This window comes from Scyliorhinus torazame, chromosome 3 (genome assembly GCF_047496885.1).
Source record: "Scyliorhinus torazame isolate Kashiwa2021f chromosome 3, sScyTor2.1, whole genome shotgun sequence".
Classification (NCBI taxonomy): Eukaryota; Metazoa; Chordata; class Chondrichthyes; order Carcharhiniformes; family Scyliorhinidae; genus Scyliorhinus; species Scyliorhinus torazame.
The window spans coordinates 356,703,133-356,720,179 of record NC_092709.1 but is presented as its reverse complement, the minus strand read 5'-3'; the positions used below and the strand labels follow the sequence as shown (position 1 = coordinate 356,720,179).

At 50.0% G+C, this 17,047-nt stretch overlaps 1 protein-coding gene across 2 annotated transcripts in view; it reads left to right on the top strand.

Annotated features, from left to right (window-relative positions):
* Window positions 1–17,047, top strand: part of LOC140409361 (uncharacterized) — a 70,925-nt gene that overhangs the window by 17,492 nt on the left and 36,386 nt on the right. Inside the window, exon 2 of one of the 2 annotated variants that reach the window (XM_072497797.1) lies at window positions 1,285–1,464. In XM_072497797.1, the coding sequence (XP_072353898.1) occupies window positions 1,314–1,464 (151 nt within the window). In that variant the 5' untranslated portion in view covers window positions 1,285–1,313. Of the gene's footprint in view, window positions 1–1,274; window positions 1,465–17,047 lie in introns of those variants that run through there. The other variant, XM_072497798.1, reaches the window with a different exon arrangement.

Here is a 17,047-nt window from a genome sequence, read left to right as displayed (position 1 = left end):
TGCCTCTCCTCCCTGCCTCTCCCCCCTGCCTCTACCCCCCCGCCTCTCCCCCCTGCCTCTCCCCCCTGCCTCTCCCCCCTGCCTCTCCCCCCTGCCTCTCCCCCTGCCTCTACCCCCCTGCCTCTACCCCCCTGCCTCTACCTCCCTGCCTCTCCCCCTGCCTCTCCCCCCTGCCTCACCCCCTGCCTCTACCCCCTGCCTCTACCTCCCTGCCTCTCCCCCTGCCTCTACCCCCTGCCTCTACCTCCCTGCCTCTCCCCCTGCTTCTCCTCCCTGCCTCTCCTCCTGCCTCTACCCCCCTGCCTCTCCCCCCTGCCTCTACCCCCCCGCCTCTCCCCCCCCTGCCTCTCCCCCCCTGCCTCTCCCCCCCTGCCTCTCCCCCCCTGCCTCTCTCCCCCTGCCTCTACCCCCCTGCCTCTACCTCCCTGCCTCTCCCCCCTGCCTCTCCCCCCTGCCTCACCCCCTGCCTCTACCCCCCTGCCTCTACCTCCCTGCCTCTCCCCCTGCCTCTACCTCCCTGCCTCTCCCCCTGCCTCTACCCCCCTGCCTCTCCTCCCTGCCTCTCCCCCCTGCCTCTCCCCCCCTGCCTCTCCCCCCCTGCCTCTCCCCCTGCCTCTACCCCCCTGCCTCTACCCCCCTGCCTCTACCCCCCTGCCTCTCCTCCCTGCCTCTCCCCCCTGCCTCTCCCCCCCTGCCTCTACCCCCCTGCCTCTACCTCCCTGCCTCTCCCCCTGCCTCTCCCCCCGCCTCTCCCCCCTGCCTCTACCCCCGCCTCTCCCCCCTGCCTCTACCCCTCTGCCTCTACCCCCGTCTCTCCCCCCCTCCTCTCCCCCCTGCCTCTACCCCCCTGCCTCTACCTCCCTGCCTCTACCTCCCCCCTGCCTCTCCCCCCCTGCCTCTCCCCCCCCGCCTCTCCCCCTCCTGTCCCCCCCGCCTCACTTCTACCACCTCCCTCACCCTCACCCCGCCTCCCTCACCCTCACCCCGCCTCCCTCACCCTCCCCTCCCTCACCCCCACCCTCCCCTCCCTCACCCCCACCCTCCCCTCCCTCAACCCCAACCTCTCCTCCCTCACCCCCACCCTCCCCTCCCTCACCCCCACCCTCCCCTCCCTCACCCCCACCCTCCCCTCCCTCACCCCCACCCTCCCCTCCCTCACCCCCACCCTCCCCTCCCTCACCCCCACCCTCCCCTCCCTCACCCCCACCCTCCCCTCCCTCACCCCCACCCTCACTCCCCCTGACCTGCACGCCGCATTCATTCCTTTCATCCCATGCTCTCCAGTCCAGGGTATTGGAAGTGATCCTGTGAGAATGCCGAGGAGGCAGAGTGTGCGCTCACTGAGGAGGTTGTGCCTGAGTAATGTTGCAGTGAACATGAAGGATGTGTGGGCCAAGGATTACGTGGACAACTACCTGACCGACTATGATTTCCTCTACATCATGGGGCCATTCGATGACCTTGGTAAGACAACGTCACCAGAATGAGCATGAATAACGTAGTAATCGGCTCACTCACTACTCCATCGATTGGAGGGCCTGGATAGGTTTGACAACAGTGAGGTACAGAATGGAATCTAACCAAAAGGCCTGAGGGGGAGGGGTGTTATATATTGAATAACCGATATCTGGGAGTGAGGTAAGTCATATAAATATATATTTTTTAATTTAAAGAACCCAATTCATTTTTTTTCCAATTAGGGGGCAATTTAGCGTGGCCGATCCACCTGGCCTGTGCACCTCTGGGTTGTGGGGGTGAGACCCACGCAAACACGGGGAGAATGTGCAAACTCCGCACGGACAGTGACCCGGGGCCGGGATCGAACCCGGCTCCTCGACGCCGTGAGGCAGCAGTGCTAACCACTGCACCACCCATGTATATATCCTCACGGGACGAATAACCCAGAGATCCCGGGTAATGCTCTGGGGTCCCAGGTTCGAATCCCACCAGGGCCGATGGTGAAATTTGAATTCAATAAGACTCTGGAATCAAAAGCCTAAGGGTGACCATTAAAGCATCGCCGCTTGTCGTAAAAACCCACCTGGTTCACTAATGTCCCCTTGGGAAGGAAATCTGCCCTCTGACATGTGATTCCGGCCTTAAGTGACCCCTGAACTGGCTCCAGCCGCTCAGTTGTATTAAATCGCTCAATGGTCAATGAAAAGGAATGAAACCAGACTGACCAGCCCGCATTGACCGAGGCACAGGAAAGACTCCAAAATTAAATAGATTGCTATAGCACATGTAAGATTAACGAAGGTTTATTGAATAGGTCTTCACTGTACAAGAATTGGCACTGGACTCTGCAAAAGCCGGCAAAGTCGCCAATGTCGTCACTCTGTTCTTAAAGAGACCCCATTGCACACATCTTCAATAACCCACATATCTTGGGTTATTGGCAACAGCATCGGCCAACCCAGCCCTGTCGACCCTGCAAAGTCCTCCCCACTAACATCTGCGGCTTGCCCCAGAATTGAGAGATTTGACTCATTGACGAATTAAGCAACAAGCCATTGCCACAGAATCAAACCTTACAGACAGTACCCCGGACAGCACTATCAATGTCCCAGCAACATTGAATAAACTGGGGTTGTTGTCCCGAGAGAGACGGAGGCTGAGGGGCGAACTGATCGAAGTTTATGAAATTCTGAGGGGTATAGACAGGGCGAACAGTTGGAGGCTTTTTCCCAGGGTGGAAAGGACAATTACAAGGGGGCACAGGTTCAAGGTGAGGGGGGGAAAGGTTCAGTGGAGATGTGCGGGGGAAGTTTTTACATAAAGGGTGGTGGTTGCCTGGAATGCGCTGCCAAGTGAGGAGGTTGAGGCAGATACATTAGCGACCTTTAAGACTTATCTGGATAGACACATGAACAGACGGGGTATAGAAGGATACAGACTGTTGGTCTAGATAGGACACGTGATTGGCGCAGGCTTGGAGGGCCGAAGGACCTGTTCCAGTGCTGTATTTTTCTTTGTTCTTTGTTCTTGTTCTTTAACAAGAGTGGCTCGGTAATACCACTACAGACCCAGCTGGCCGGGTCCTAAAGGACAGAGCTGCTAGACTGGGACTGCAGCAGGTGGTGAGGGGACCGACAAGAAAAAAACATTCTTGAGAAAAGGTGGTGAAGTTGTATTGTTGATCAAAGAAGATATGATAGGTATTAGTACAGATGATGTGGAATCTGTCTGGGTTGAGTTAAGAAACATCAAGGGGCAAAATGGTAGCACAGTGGGCAGCACAATTGCTTCACAGCTCCAGGGTCCAAGGTTCGATTCCGGCTTGGGTCACTGTCTGTGCGGAGTCTGCATGTCCTCCCCGTGTGTGCGTGGGTTTCCTCCGGGTGCTCCGGTTTCCTCCCACAGTCCAAAGATGTGCAGGTTAGGTGGATTGGCCATGCTAAATTGCCCTTAGTGTCCAAAATTGCCCTTAGTGTTGGGTGGGGTTACTGGGTTATGGGGATAGGGTGGAGGTGTGGACCTCGGGTAGGGTGCTCTTTCCAAGAGCCGGTGCAGACTCGATGGGCCGAATGGCCTCCTCCTGCACTGTAAAAAAAAATTCTATGATTCTAAAAAACATTCGAAGGGGTTTAACACAGATCACCAAACTGCAGTGGAAACGTTGGGAATAGCATTAGACAATAAATCAGAGATGTATGTGATAACGGAACATCTGTGATTACGGGTGACTTTAATTTGCATATAGATTGGGTGAGTCAAATTAGTCACAGCACAATAGAGGAGGAATTTCTGCAGTGTGTACGGGATGGTTTTCTGGACCAGTATGTTGAGGAACCAACAAGGGAACAGGCCATCTTGGACTGGGTGATGTGCAATGAGAAAGGATTAGTTGGCAATCTAGTTGTGAGAGAACCCTTGGGGATGAGTGACCATAATATGGTAGAATTCTTTGTCAAGGTGAATAGTGAGGTAGTTGATTGTGAGATCAGTGTCCTGAATCTTAATAAAGGTAAGTATGATGGTATGAGGCATGAGCTGGCAATGACGGACTGGGAAACATTACTGAGAGGACGGTAGATGGACAGGCAAAGCAGCATTCGAGGAACGAATAGGTGAACTGTAAATGTTGTTTATTCCTATTTGGCGCAAGAGTAGAAAGGGAACTGTGGCCAAACCATGGCTTTCAAAGGAAATTGGAGACAGTATTAGATTCAATGAGGCACACAAGTTAGCAAGAATCATCGAATCATAGGATTTACAATGCAGAAGGAGGCCATTCGCCCATCGAGTCTGCACCGGCCCGTGGAAAGAGCACCGTACTCAAGCCCACACTTCCCACCCTATCCCTGTAAACCAGTAACCCCATCTAACTTTCTGGACACTAAGGGCAGTTTATCATGGCCAATCCACCTAACCTGCACATCTTTGGACTGTGGGAGGAAACCGGAGCACCCGGAGGAAACCCACGCAGACACGGGGAGAACGTGCAGACTCCGCACAGACAGTGACCCAAGCCGGGAATCGAACCTGGTACCCGGGAGCTTTGAAGCAACAGTGCTAACCACTGTGCTACCGTGCCGCCCACAAGGAAAAGCAATAGACCTGAGGAAACAGTTTACAATTCAGCAAAGGTGGACCAAGGTTGATTAAGAAGGGGAAAACACAATTTGAAAGTAAACTAGCGGGGAACATAAAAACAGACTGCAAAAGTTTCTACAGGTGTGTAAAGAGAAAAAGATCGATAAAAACTAATGTAGGCCCCTTACAGTCAGAAACGGGGGAATTCACAACAGGGAACAAAGAAATGGCTGAGGAACTAAATTCGTACTTTGCTTCTGCCTTCACAAAGGGAGACAGGAATAATGTACCGGGAGTTCTGACAAACACAAGTTTTAGTGAGGAGCTGAAAGAAATTAGTGTTTGTAGAGAAATGGTTTGGGGAAATTGATGGGATTGAAGGTGGATGAATCTCCAGGACCTGATAACCTTCATCCCAGAGTACTTCAGGAATTGGCCTGAGAAATAGTAGATGCATTGGTGGTCATTTTCCAAAATCCTTTGGACTGTGGAATGGTTCCTCCAGGTTGGAGGGTAGCAAATGTAACCCCGCTATTCAAAAAGGGAGGGAGAGAGAAAACAGGGAACTATAGACCAGTGAGCCTAACGTCGGTAGTAGGGAAGTTGCCGGAGTCCATTATCAAGGATTTCACAGCACAGCATTTGGAAAGCAGTGGTGTAATCAGACAAAGTCAGCGTGGATTTACGGAAGGGAAATTATGCTTGAGAAATCTATCAGAATTCTTTGAAGATGTAACTAGTAGAGTTGACCAGGGAGAACCGGTGTATGTGGTTTATCTAGACTTTCAGCAGGCTTTTGACAAGGTCTCACATAGCAGATTAATATGTAAAGTTAAAGTACATGGGATTACGGGTAGGGTCTTGAGATGGAGAGGAAGCTGATTAGCAGACAGGAAGCAAAAAGTTGGAATAAATGTTTTTTTTCCCATTGGCAGGCAGTGACTAGTGGGGTACTGCAGGGATCTGTGCTGGGACCCCAACTGTTCACTTGCATATTAATGATTTGAGTGACAGAAGTAAATGTATTATCTCCAAATTTGCAGATCTTTGGGTGGGAGGGTGAGCTGTGAGGAGGATGCAGAGATGCTTCAGCGAGATTTGGACTGGCTGAGTGAGTGGGCACATGCATGGCAGATTCAGTATAATGTGGGTAAATGTGAGGTTATCCGCTTTGGTAGCTAAAATAGGAAGGCAGATTATTATTTGAATGGGTGTAAATTGAGAGAAGTGGATACTCAGCGAGATCTTGGTGTCCTCGCGCACCAGTCACTGAAAGTAAGCGCGCAGGTACAGCGGCAGTAAAGAAGGCAAATTGTATGTTGGCCTTCACAGTGAGAGGATTGGAGAATAGGAATAGAGACGTTTTACTGCAATTGTATCGGGTATTGGTGAGGCCACACCTGGAGTATTGTGTGCAGTTTTGGTGTCCCTATCTGAGGAAGGATGTTCTTGCTATGGAGGGAGTGCAGCGAAGGTTTACCAGGCTGATTCCTGGGATGGCGGGACTGTCATATTAGGAGAATCGGGCAGGATTGTATCCGCTGGAGTTCAGAAGGTTGAGGGGGGAGCTCACATAAAACTATAAAATTCTAGCAGGACTCGATAGGGTAGATTCAGGAAGGATGTTCCCATTGGTGGGGGAGTCCAGGGCCAGGGGTCACCTTCTGAGGATATGGGGTTCACCAGTGTTTTTCAAACCTTTTTTCCGGGGACCCATTTTTACCAACTGGCCAACCTTCGGGACCCATCCCGGCCGACATGCGCGATCCATGCCGGCCGACCTTCGCGACCCATGCCAGCCGACCTTCGCGACCCACCCCAGCCGACCTGTGCGACCCACTATTTTCTCTTACCTTGTTTGCTGCTGACAAAAATGGAGGAAATGGTTTTGGGTCCCTTTGGCCCTCGTACACGCTCCTCCAATGGAACCTGTTGGATGGAGGTGAAGCCTTCCGGTGTCGGAAAGTATGGAGTCTCCATCTGTCCAAAGTTCTGCAATTTTTTCCTGTAAAATGTTATCAAATAAACCCCCCCCCGATCTTGCATAAAAAAATAAAAATAAAATAAATAAAATAAATGAAAAAAAATAAAAATTTAATGAATAAAATAAATGAAAAAAATAAAAATTAAATTAATAAAATAAATGAATAAAACCCCCCCGAACTTGTAAAACAAAAAGCTGCGACCGTTTAAAGAAAAAGCGGCCGACTTTGCATGCGTGCCCGATCATTGGTGTGCATAGTTTTGCGCATGTGCGCGTCGATGATCTGGCATGCTTGCGCAGTGCGGCCGCATTTTTGTTACATGTTCATGGCCATTTTGAAGGCCGCTTGCAGCTGGCGTTATTAACAGCCAGCTGCTGCAGCTGTTGCGCGCAGATTTGCGCGCTCGGGAGCGCAGCGACGGACTGCTCCGTGCCCGCGACCCACCCGCGCCTCCGAGTTTGACAATGCCTGGGGTGGACCATTCAGGACAGAGATGAAGAGATTTCTTCATCCAGAGGGTGGTCGGCCTGTGGAATTCATACCCACATGAAGTAGTCAAGGCCAAAACATTCTACGTTTTCAAGAAGCACTTGGGGTGAAGTGTATTAAAGGGTATGGAGATAAAGCGGGATTAAGCTATTGAGTTGGATGATCAGCCATGATCAGAGTGAATGGTGGAGCAGGCTCGAAGGGCTGAATGGCCTCCTCCTGCTCCTACTTTCAATGTTTCTAAGAGGTTCCAAGTTGGTCCCTGTGGGTGTTTTCACCAGCGCGTGTGCCTTCTCCACATCTGTGCCCTTTAGCTCTAGTTGCTGCCCCTCAAACTTCCCTGTCCCCAATATCTGTATCTGTCTGTACCCCCATATCCCCCGTATCTGTTTCTGTCTGCACCCTGTCATGTGAGGGTACCTTTAAGACATGGATGTTTAAGCAATGTACCTTTAAGAAAACAGTGATGTCAGAGAGTGGGTGGAGCTGAGGTCAGGTCAGCCATTTTGAGTTCAGTTCTGCAGCTTGATTTTGCAGTTTGAAAAGTGCCTGGCTGGTTTTGCTGAGAGCAGTTTAAAAGTAGAAAGCCAGTTTGAGACAGCAGCTTGAGAATCATAGAATCATAGAAGTTTACAGCATGGAAACAGGCCCTTCGGCCCAACCAGTCCATGCCGCCCAGTTTTTACCATTAAGCTAGTCCCAGTTGCCCGCACTTGGCCATAACCCTCTATACCCACCTTACCCATGTAACTATCTAAATGCTTTTTGAAAGACACAATTGTACCCGCTTCTACTACTACCTCTGGCAGCTCATTCCAGACACTCACTACCCTCTGAGTGAAGAAATTGCCCCTCTGGGCCCTTCTGAATCTCTCCCCTCTCACCTTAAACCTATGCCCTCTAGTTTTAGACTCCCCTACCTTTGGGAAAAGATGTTGACTATCTACCTTATCTATGCCCCTCATTATTTTATAGACCTCTATAAGATCACCCCTAAGCCTCCTACGCTCCAGGGAAAAAAGTCCCAGTCTATCCAGCCTCTCCTTATAACTCAAACCATCAAGTCCCAGCAACATCCTAGTAAATCTTTTCTGCACTCTTTCTAGTTTAATAATATCCTTTCTATAATAGGGTGACCAGAACTGCACACAGTATTCCAAGTGTGGCCGTACCAATGTCTTGTACAACTTCAACAAGACGTCCCAACTCCTGTATTCAATGTTCTGACCAATGAAACCAAGCATGCCGAATGCCTTCTTCACCACCCTGTCCACCTGCGACTCCACCTTCAAGGAGCTATGAACCTGTACTCCTAGATCTTTTTGTTCTATAACTCTCCCCAACGCCATACCATTAACTGAGTAGGTCCTGGCCTGATTCGATCTGCCAAAATGCATCACCTCACATTTATCTAAATTAAACTCCATCTGCCATTCGTCGGCCCACTGGCCGAATTGATCAAGATCCCGTTGCAATCCTAGATAACCTTCTTCACTATCCACTGTGCCACCAATCTTGGTGTCATCTGCAAACTTACTAACCATGCCTCCTAAATTCTCATCCAAATCATTAATATAAATCACAAATAACAGTGGACCCAGCACCGATCCCTGAGGCACACCACTGGTCACAGGCCTCCAGTTTGAAAAACAACCCTCTACAACCACCCTCTGTCTTCTGTCGTCCAGCCAATTTTGAATCCAATTGGCAACCTCACCCTGGATCCCGTGAGCTTTAACCTTCTGCAACAACCTACCATGCGGTACCTTGTCAAAGGCTTTGCTAAAGTCCATGTAGACAACGTCTACTGCACTGCCCTCATCTACCTTCTTGGTCACCCCTTCAAAAAACTCAATCAAATTTGTGAGACATGATTTTCCACGCACAAAGCCATGCTGACTGCCCCGAATCAGTCCTTGTCTCTCTAAATGCTTGTAGATCCTGTCTCTCAGAATACCTTCTAGCAACTTACCTACTACAGACGTTAGGCTCACCGGTCTGTAGTTCCCAGGCTTTTCCCTGCTGCCCTTCTTAAACAAGGGCACAACATTCGCCACTCTCCAATCTTCAGGCACCTCACCTGTGGCTGCCGATGATTCAAATATCTCTGTTAGGGGACACGCAATTTCCTCCCTAGCCTCCCACAACATCCTGGGATACATTTCATCAGGTCCCGGGGATTTATCTACCTTGATGCGCTTTAAGACTTCTAGCACCTCCTCCTCTGTAATATGCACACTTCTCAAGACATCACTATTTATTTCCCTTAGTTTCCTAACATCCATGCCTTTCTCCACCGTGAATACCGATGAGAAATATTCATTCAGGATCTCACCCAACTCTTGTGGCTCTGCACATAGATGTCCTTGTTGATCCTTAAGAGGCCCTACTCTGTCCCTAGTTACTCTTTTCCCCTTTATGTATCTGTAGAATCTCTTTGGATTCTCCTTTGAATTATTTGCCAAAGCAATTTCATGTCCCCTTTTTGCCCTCCTGATTTCCCTCTTATCTCTATTTCGACAATCTCTATACTCTTCAAGGGATCCACTTGATCCCAGTTGTTTATGTACGTCATATGCCTCCTTCTTCTTTTTGACCAGAGTCTCAATATCTCGAGTCATCCAGGGTTCCCTACTTCTACCAGCCTTGCCCTTCACTCTAAAGGGAATGTGCTTACCCTGCACCCTGGTTAACACATTTTTAAAAGCCTCCCATTTACCAGCCGTCCCTTTGCCTGCCAACAGTCTCCCCCAATCTACCTCTGAAAGTTCCTGTCTGATACCATCAAAATTTGCCTTGCCCCAATTAAGAATTTTAACTCTTGGACCAGACCTATCATTCTCCATAGCTATCTTAAAACTAATGGAGTTATGGTCACTTGTCCCAAAGTGATCCCTCACTAACACTTCTGTCACTTGCCCTTCCTTATTTCCCAAGACGAGGTCAAGTTTTGCCCCCTCTCTAGTCGGTCCATCCACATACTGAATGAGAAATTCCTCCTGAATACACTCAACAAATTTCCCTCCATCCAAGCCCCTAATGCTATGGCTGTCCCAGTCAATGTTGGGAAAGTTAAAGTCCCCTACTATTACCATCCTATTTTTCTTGCAGCTATCTGTAATCTCCTTACATATTTGCTCCTCAATTTCCCGCTGACTATTTGGGGGCCTGTAGTACAGTCCTATCAAGGTGATCTCTCCCTTCTTATTTTTCAGTTCCACCCATATAGACTCAGTGGGCGAACCCTCGGATATATCCCCTCTAAGTACTGCCGTAATGTTCTCCCTAATCAAAAACGCCACTCCCCCTCCTCTCTTACCTCCTGTTCTATCCTTTCTATAGCATCTGTACCCCAGAACATTGAGCTGCCAGTCCTGCCCCTCCCTTAGCCATGTTTCAGTCATAGCTATAATATCCCAGTCCCATGTGCTCATCCATGCCCTGAGTTCATCCGCTTTGCCCGTCAGGCCCCTTGCATTGAAATAAATGCAGTTTAATGTAGACTTTCCTTGCTCTCTGCCCTGCTTTCTCTGGTCATGCTTTACACACTCTCCCTTCCTGCCTTTTGTTTCCGTCCCCACTGACTTCCTACATCGGTTCCCATCCCCCTGTCACATTAGTTTAAACCCTCCCCAACTGCACTTGCAAACACCCCCCCCAAGAACATTGGTTCCGGTCCCACCCAGATGCAGACCGTCCGATTTGTACAGGTCCCACCTCCCCCAGAACCGGTCCCAATGTCCCAGGAATTTGAAACCCTCCCTCTTGCACCATCTCTCAAGCCACGTATTCATCCTAGCTATCCTGTCATTCCTACTCTGACTATCACGTGGCACTGGTAGCAATCCTGAAACTACTACCTTTGAGGTCCTACTTTTTAGTTTAACTCCTAACTCCCTAAATTCAGCTTGTAGGACCTCATCCCGTTTTTTACCTATATCGTTGGTGCATATATGCACCATGACAGCTGGCTGTTCACCCTCCCCCTCCAGAATGCCCTGCAGCCGCTCCGAGACATCCTTGACCCTTGCACCAGGGAGGCAACATACCAACCTGGATTCTCGTTTGCGTCCGCAGAAACGCCTGTCTATTCCCCTTACAATTGAATCCCCTATCACTATAGCTCTGCCACTCTTTTTCCCGCCCTTCTGTGCAGCAGAGCCAGCCACGGTGCCATGAACCTGGCTGCTGCCACCTTCCCTGGTGAGCCATCTCCCCCAACAGTTTCCAAAACGGTAAATCTGTTTTGGAGGGAGATGACCGCAGGGGATCCCTGCACTGCCTTCCTACTCTTCCTCTGACTGTTGGTCACCCTTTCCCTATCTGCCTCAGTAATTTTAATCTGCGGTGTGACCAACTCACTGAATGTGCTATCCACAACTTCATCAGCATCGCGGATCCTCCAAAGTGAATCCATCCGCAGCTCCAGAGCCGTCAAGCGGTCTAACAGGAGCTGCAGTTGGACACACTTCTTGCAGCTGAAGGAGTCAGGGACACCAGACGGGTCCCTGACTTGCCACATCTCACAAGAGGAGCATGACACGGGTCTGAGCTCTCCTGCCATGACTTAAACCTGAAGTTAAATTTGAACTACACTACACAGCTAAGAGAAAGTCAAAGAGAGAGAAATCACTTACCAGTCACAAGCCAATCACTTACCTGCTGGCTGTGATGTAATTGCTCCCGAGACTCTTTCACAAGTCTGCTTCTCTGCACCTCCTTAAGATGAGCACCAAATTCCCTTAACTAGTTAATTAATTTACTTAATTAATTGGATTTTTTTTTTTGGAAACTCACCCCCAAACACCAAAAAACACAGCCCTCACTCACCTCTTACCCGAACTCAGCCTTACCCAAACTCAGATACACTCAGTTTGCCTCCAGCACTCCTTTTCTAAAGGCACTTCAGCCACACCCTTTGTATCCTTCCTGATTTACAGTCAGCCAATAGGCCTGCTCCCGAAACTGATCTCCCGAAACTAACAGCTGACCTGCAAGGTAAGGAGGTTGTTAAGCAGTACCTCACCCAGGCCGCGACCTTTTAAACTGTCTGCTCTGCCTCGCAGCTCCCGCGCTTTTTCAATCTCCCGCGCTGTTTCCAAAGTCCCGGCTCTCTCTCTCTCCCGCTCCCAGCTGACCTGCAAGGTAAGGAGGTTGTTAAGCAGAACTTACCTCAGAAGTTCTGGTTTGCCGTGATCTGCTTGAAGGGAGAAAGCTAGGTTTGAGAAAGCGGCTTGGGTGTGTCTGTGTGTGTCCAGAGAGCTGCAGGAAGAAAGCGAGGTGCTGGAGCTGAAGTCAACCAAGCTAATATATCTCTGCCATTCTACAGAAAATATATATATCCTTTAACCTGATGTAATACTGTTTAAAGGTGTTAAGTCTCTTGGAAGTTTGAAGGAACAGTTTAAGGAGTTATTTAATATTTTCTGAGTTATCTTTGAAGTAAGGGGTGTTAAGAGATCCAATGTTTTTTTGAGATGTTAAGTTGAGTCCATGGAATAAACAGTGTTTTGTGTTTAAAAACCCACGTGTCCATAATTGTAATCCCACACGTAGGGAAAAAGCCGTGTGCTCGGAAATCCATTAAAGGGAGAGGTTGGTTGAACTCCATGATACATTTTGGGGTTCTGAAAACGCCTCGCCCATAACGACCCCCATGTCCGTAATATCCATGTATGTCTATATCACCTTGTTCCCAATATCTGTCTGTCTGTATCTCCTTGTCCACAATATCCATGTCTGTTTGTATCCCCGTGTCCACAATATCTGTGTCTGTCTGTATCCCCTTGTCCACAATATCCATGTCTGTTTGTACCTCCATAGCCCCAGTATCGGTGTTTGTACCACCTTTACCCCAGTATCTGTGTCTGTCGGTACCCTCTTGATCCCAGTATCTGTGTCTGCCTGTACCCCTTGTCCACAATATCTGTGTCTGCCTGTACCCCTCGTCCCCAATATCTGTGTCTGTCTGTACCCCCTTATCCACAGTATCTGTGTCTGTCTGTACCCTATTGTCCCCAATATCAGTGTCTGCCTGTACCCCCTTGTCCGCAGTATCTGTGCCTGTTTGTACCCCGTTATCCCCAGTATCTGTGTCTGTTTGTACCCCCTTGTCCACAATATCTGTGTCTGTCTGTACAATCTTGTCCCCGATATCTGTGTCTGCCTGTACCCCTTGTCCACAATATCTGTGTCTGCCTGTACCCCTTGTCCACAATATCTGTGTCTGTCTGTACAACCTTGTCCCCGATATCTGTGTCTGTCTGCACTCACTTGTCCCCAGTATCTGTGTCTGTCTGTACCCCCTTGTCCCCGATATCTGTGTCTGTCTGTACCCCCTTTCCCCAATATCTGTGTCTGTCTGTACCCCCTTGTCCACAGTATCTGTGTCTGTCTGTACCCCATTGTCCCCAATATCAGTGTCTGCCTGTACCCCCTTGTCCGCAGTATCTGTGCCTATTTGTACCCCGTTATCCCCAGTATCTGTGTCTGTTTATACCCCCTTGTCGCCAGTATCTGTGTCTGTCTGTACCCCCTTGTCGCCAGTATCTGTGCCTGTTTGTACCCCGTTATCCCCAGTATCTGTGTCTGTTTGTACCCCCTTGTCGCCAGTATCTGTGTCTGTCTGTACCACCTTTACCCCAGTATCTGTGTCTGTCGGTACCCTCTTGATCCCAGTATCTGTGTCTGCCTGTACCCCTTGTCCACAATATCTGTGTCTGTCTGTACAACCTTGTCTCCGATATCTGTGTCTGTCTGTACCCCATTGTCCCCAATATCAGTGTCTGCCTGTACCCCATTGTCCCCAATATCAGTGTCTGCCTGTACCCCCTTGTCCGCAGTATCTGTGATAGTTTGTACCCCGTCATCCCCAGTATCTGTGTCTGTTTATACCCCCTTGTCGCCAGTATCTGTGTCTGTCTGTACCCCCTTGTCGCCAGTATCTGTGTCTGTCTGTACCCCCTTGTCCGCAGTATCTGTGTCTGTTTGTACGCCCTTGTCGCCAGTACCTGTGTCTGTCTGTACCCCCTTGTCGCCAGTATCTGTGCCTGTTTGTACCCCGTTATCCCCAGTATCTGTGTCTGTTTGTACCCCCTTGTCGCCAGTATCTGTGTCTGTCTGTACCACCTTTACCCCAGTATCTGTGTCTGTCGGTACCCTCTTGATCCCAGTATCTGTGTCTGCCTGTACCCCTTGTCCACAATATCTGTGTCTGTCTGTACAACCTTGTCTCCGATATCTGTGTCTGTCTGTACCCCATTGTCCCCAATATCAGTGTCTGCCTGTACCCCATTGTCCCCAATATCAGTGTCTGCCTGTACCCCCTTGTCCGCAGTATCTGTGCCAGTTTGTACCCCGTCATCCCCAGTATCTGTGTCTGTTTATACACCCTTGTCGCCAGTATCTGTGTCTGTCTGTACCCCCTTGTCGCCAGTATCTGTGTCTGTCTGTACCCCCTTGTCCGCAGTATCTGTGTCTGTTTGTACGCCCTTGTCGCCAGTATCTGTGTCTGTCTGTACCCCCTTGTCGCCAGTATCTGTGTCTGTCTGTACCCCCTTGTCCCCAATATCTGTGTCTGTCTGTACCCCCTTGTCCTCAGTATCTGTGTCTGTTTGTACCCCCTTGTCCACAATATCTGTGTCTGTCTGTACCCCCTTGTCCCCAATATCTGTGTCTGTCTGTACCCCCTTGTCCCCAGTGTCTGTGTCTGTCTGTACTCCATTGTCCACAGTATTTGTGTCTGTCAGTACCCCCTTGTCCCCGATATCTGTGTCTGTCTGTATCCCCTTTCCCCAGTATCTGTGTCTGTCTGTACCCCCTTGTCCCCGATATCTGTGTCTGTCTGTACACCCTTGTCCACAGTATCTGTGTCTGTCTGTACCCCCTTGTCCCTGATATCTGTGTCTGTCTGTATCCCCTTTCCCCAGTATCTGTGTCTGTCTGTATCCCCTTTCCCCAGTATCTGTGTCTGTCTGTACCCCCTTGTCCCCGATATCTGTGTCTGTCTGTATCCCCTTGTCCCCGGTCTCTGTGTCTGTCTGTACCCCCTTGTGGCCAGTATCTGTGTCTGTCTGTACCCCCTTGTCCCCAATATCTGTGTCTGTCTCTATCCCCTTGTCCCCAGTATCTGTGTCTGCCTGTACCCCTTGTCCCCAGTATCTGTGTCTGTCTGTACAATCTTGTCCCCGATATCTGTGTCTGCCTGTACCCCTTGTCCACAATATCTATGTCTGTCTGTACCCCCTTTCCCCTAATATCTGTGTCTGTTTGTATCCTCTTGTTCCCAGTATCTGTGTCTGTCTGTATCCCCTTTCCCCGGTCTCTGTGTCTGTCTGTACCCCCTTTTCCCCATATCTGTGTCTGTCTGTACCCCATTGTCCACAGTATTTGTGTCTGTCTGTACCCCCTTGTCCCCGATATCTGTGTCTGTCTGTATCCCCTTTCCCCAGTATCTGTGTCTGTCTGTACCCCCTTGTCCCCGATATCTGTGTCTATCTGTACCCCCTTGTCCACAGTATCTGTGTCTGTCTGTACCCCCTTGTCCCCGATATCTGTGTCTGCCTGTACCCCTTGTCCACAATATCTATGTCTGTCTGTACCCCCTTTCCCCTAATATCTGTGTCTGTTTGTATCCTCTTGTTCCCAGTATCTATGTCGGTGTGTATCCGCTTTTCCCAGTATCTATGTCTGTCTGTACCCCTTGTCCACAATATCTGTCTCTGTCTGTACCCCCTTTTCCCAGTATCTGTGTCTGTCTGTACCCCTTGTCCACAATATCTGTGTCTGTCTGTACCCCCTTGTCCCCAGTGTCTGTGTCTGTCTGTACCCCCTTGTCCCCAATATCTGTGTCTGTCTGCACCCCCTTTCCCCAGTATCGGTGTCTGTCTGTACCCCCTTGTCCCCAGTATCTGTGTCTGTCTGTTCCCCCTTGTCGCTAGTATCTGTGTCTGTCTGTACCCCCTTTCCCCAGTATCTGTGTCTGCCTGTATCCCCTTGTCCCCAGTATCTGTGTCTGTCTGTTCCCCCTTGTCGCCAGTATCTGTGTCTGCCTGTATCCCCTTGTCCCCAGTATCTGTGTCTGTCTGTTCCCCCTTGTCCCCAGTATCTGTGTCTGTCTGTATCCCCTTGTCCCCTGTATCTGTGTCTGTCTGTACCCCCTTGCCCCCAGTATCTGAGTGTGTCAGTATCCCCTTGTCCACAATATCTGTGTCTGTCTGTACCCCCTTTTCCCAGTATCTGTTTCTGTCTGTACCCCCTTGTCCCCGACATCTGTGTCTGTCTGCACCCCCTTTCCCCAGTATCTGTGTCTGTCTGTATCCCCTTTCCCCGGTCTCTGTGTCTGTCTGTATCCCCTTTCCCCAGTATCTGTGTCTGTCTGCACCCCCTTTCCCCAGTATCTGTGTCTGTCTGTACCCCCTTGTCCGCAGTATCTGTGTCTGTCTGTACCCCCTTGTCCCCGATATCTGTGTATGTCTGTACCCCCTTGTCCCCAATATCTGTGTCTGTCTGTATCCCCTTTCCCCGGTCTCTGTGTCTGTCTGTACCCCCTTTCCCCAGTATCTGTGTCTGTTTGTATCCCCTTTCCCCGGTCTCTGTGTCTGTCTGTACCCCCTTGTCCCCATATCTGTGTCTGTCTGTACCCCATTGTCCACAGTATTTGTGTCTGTCTGTACCCCCTTGTCCACAGTATCTGTGTCTGTCTGTATCCCCTTTCCCCAGTATCTGTGTATGTCTGTACCCCCTTGTCCCCAATATCTGTGTCTGTCTGTATCCCCTTTCCCCGGTCTCTGTGTCTGTCTGTACCCCCTTTCCCCAGTATCTGTGTCTGTCTGTATCCCCTTTCCCCGGTCTCTGTGTCTGTCTGTACCCCCTTGTCCCCATATCTGTGTCTGTCTGTACCCCATTGTCCACAGTATTTGTGTCTGTCTGTACCCCCTTGTCCCCGATATCTGTGTCTGTCTGTATCCCCTTTCCCCAGTATCTGTGTCTGTCTGTACCCCCTTGTCCCCGATATCTGTGTCTGTCTGTACCCCCTT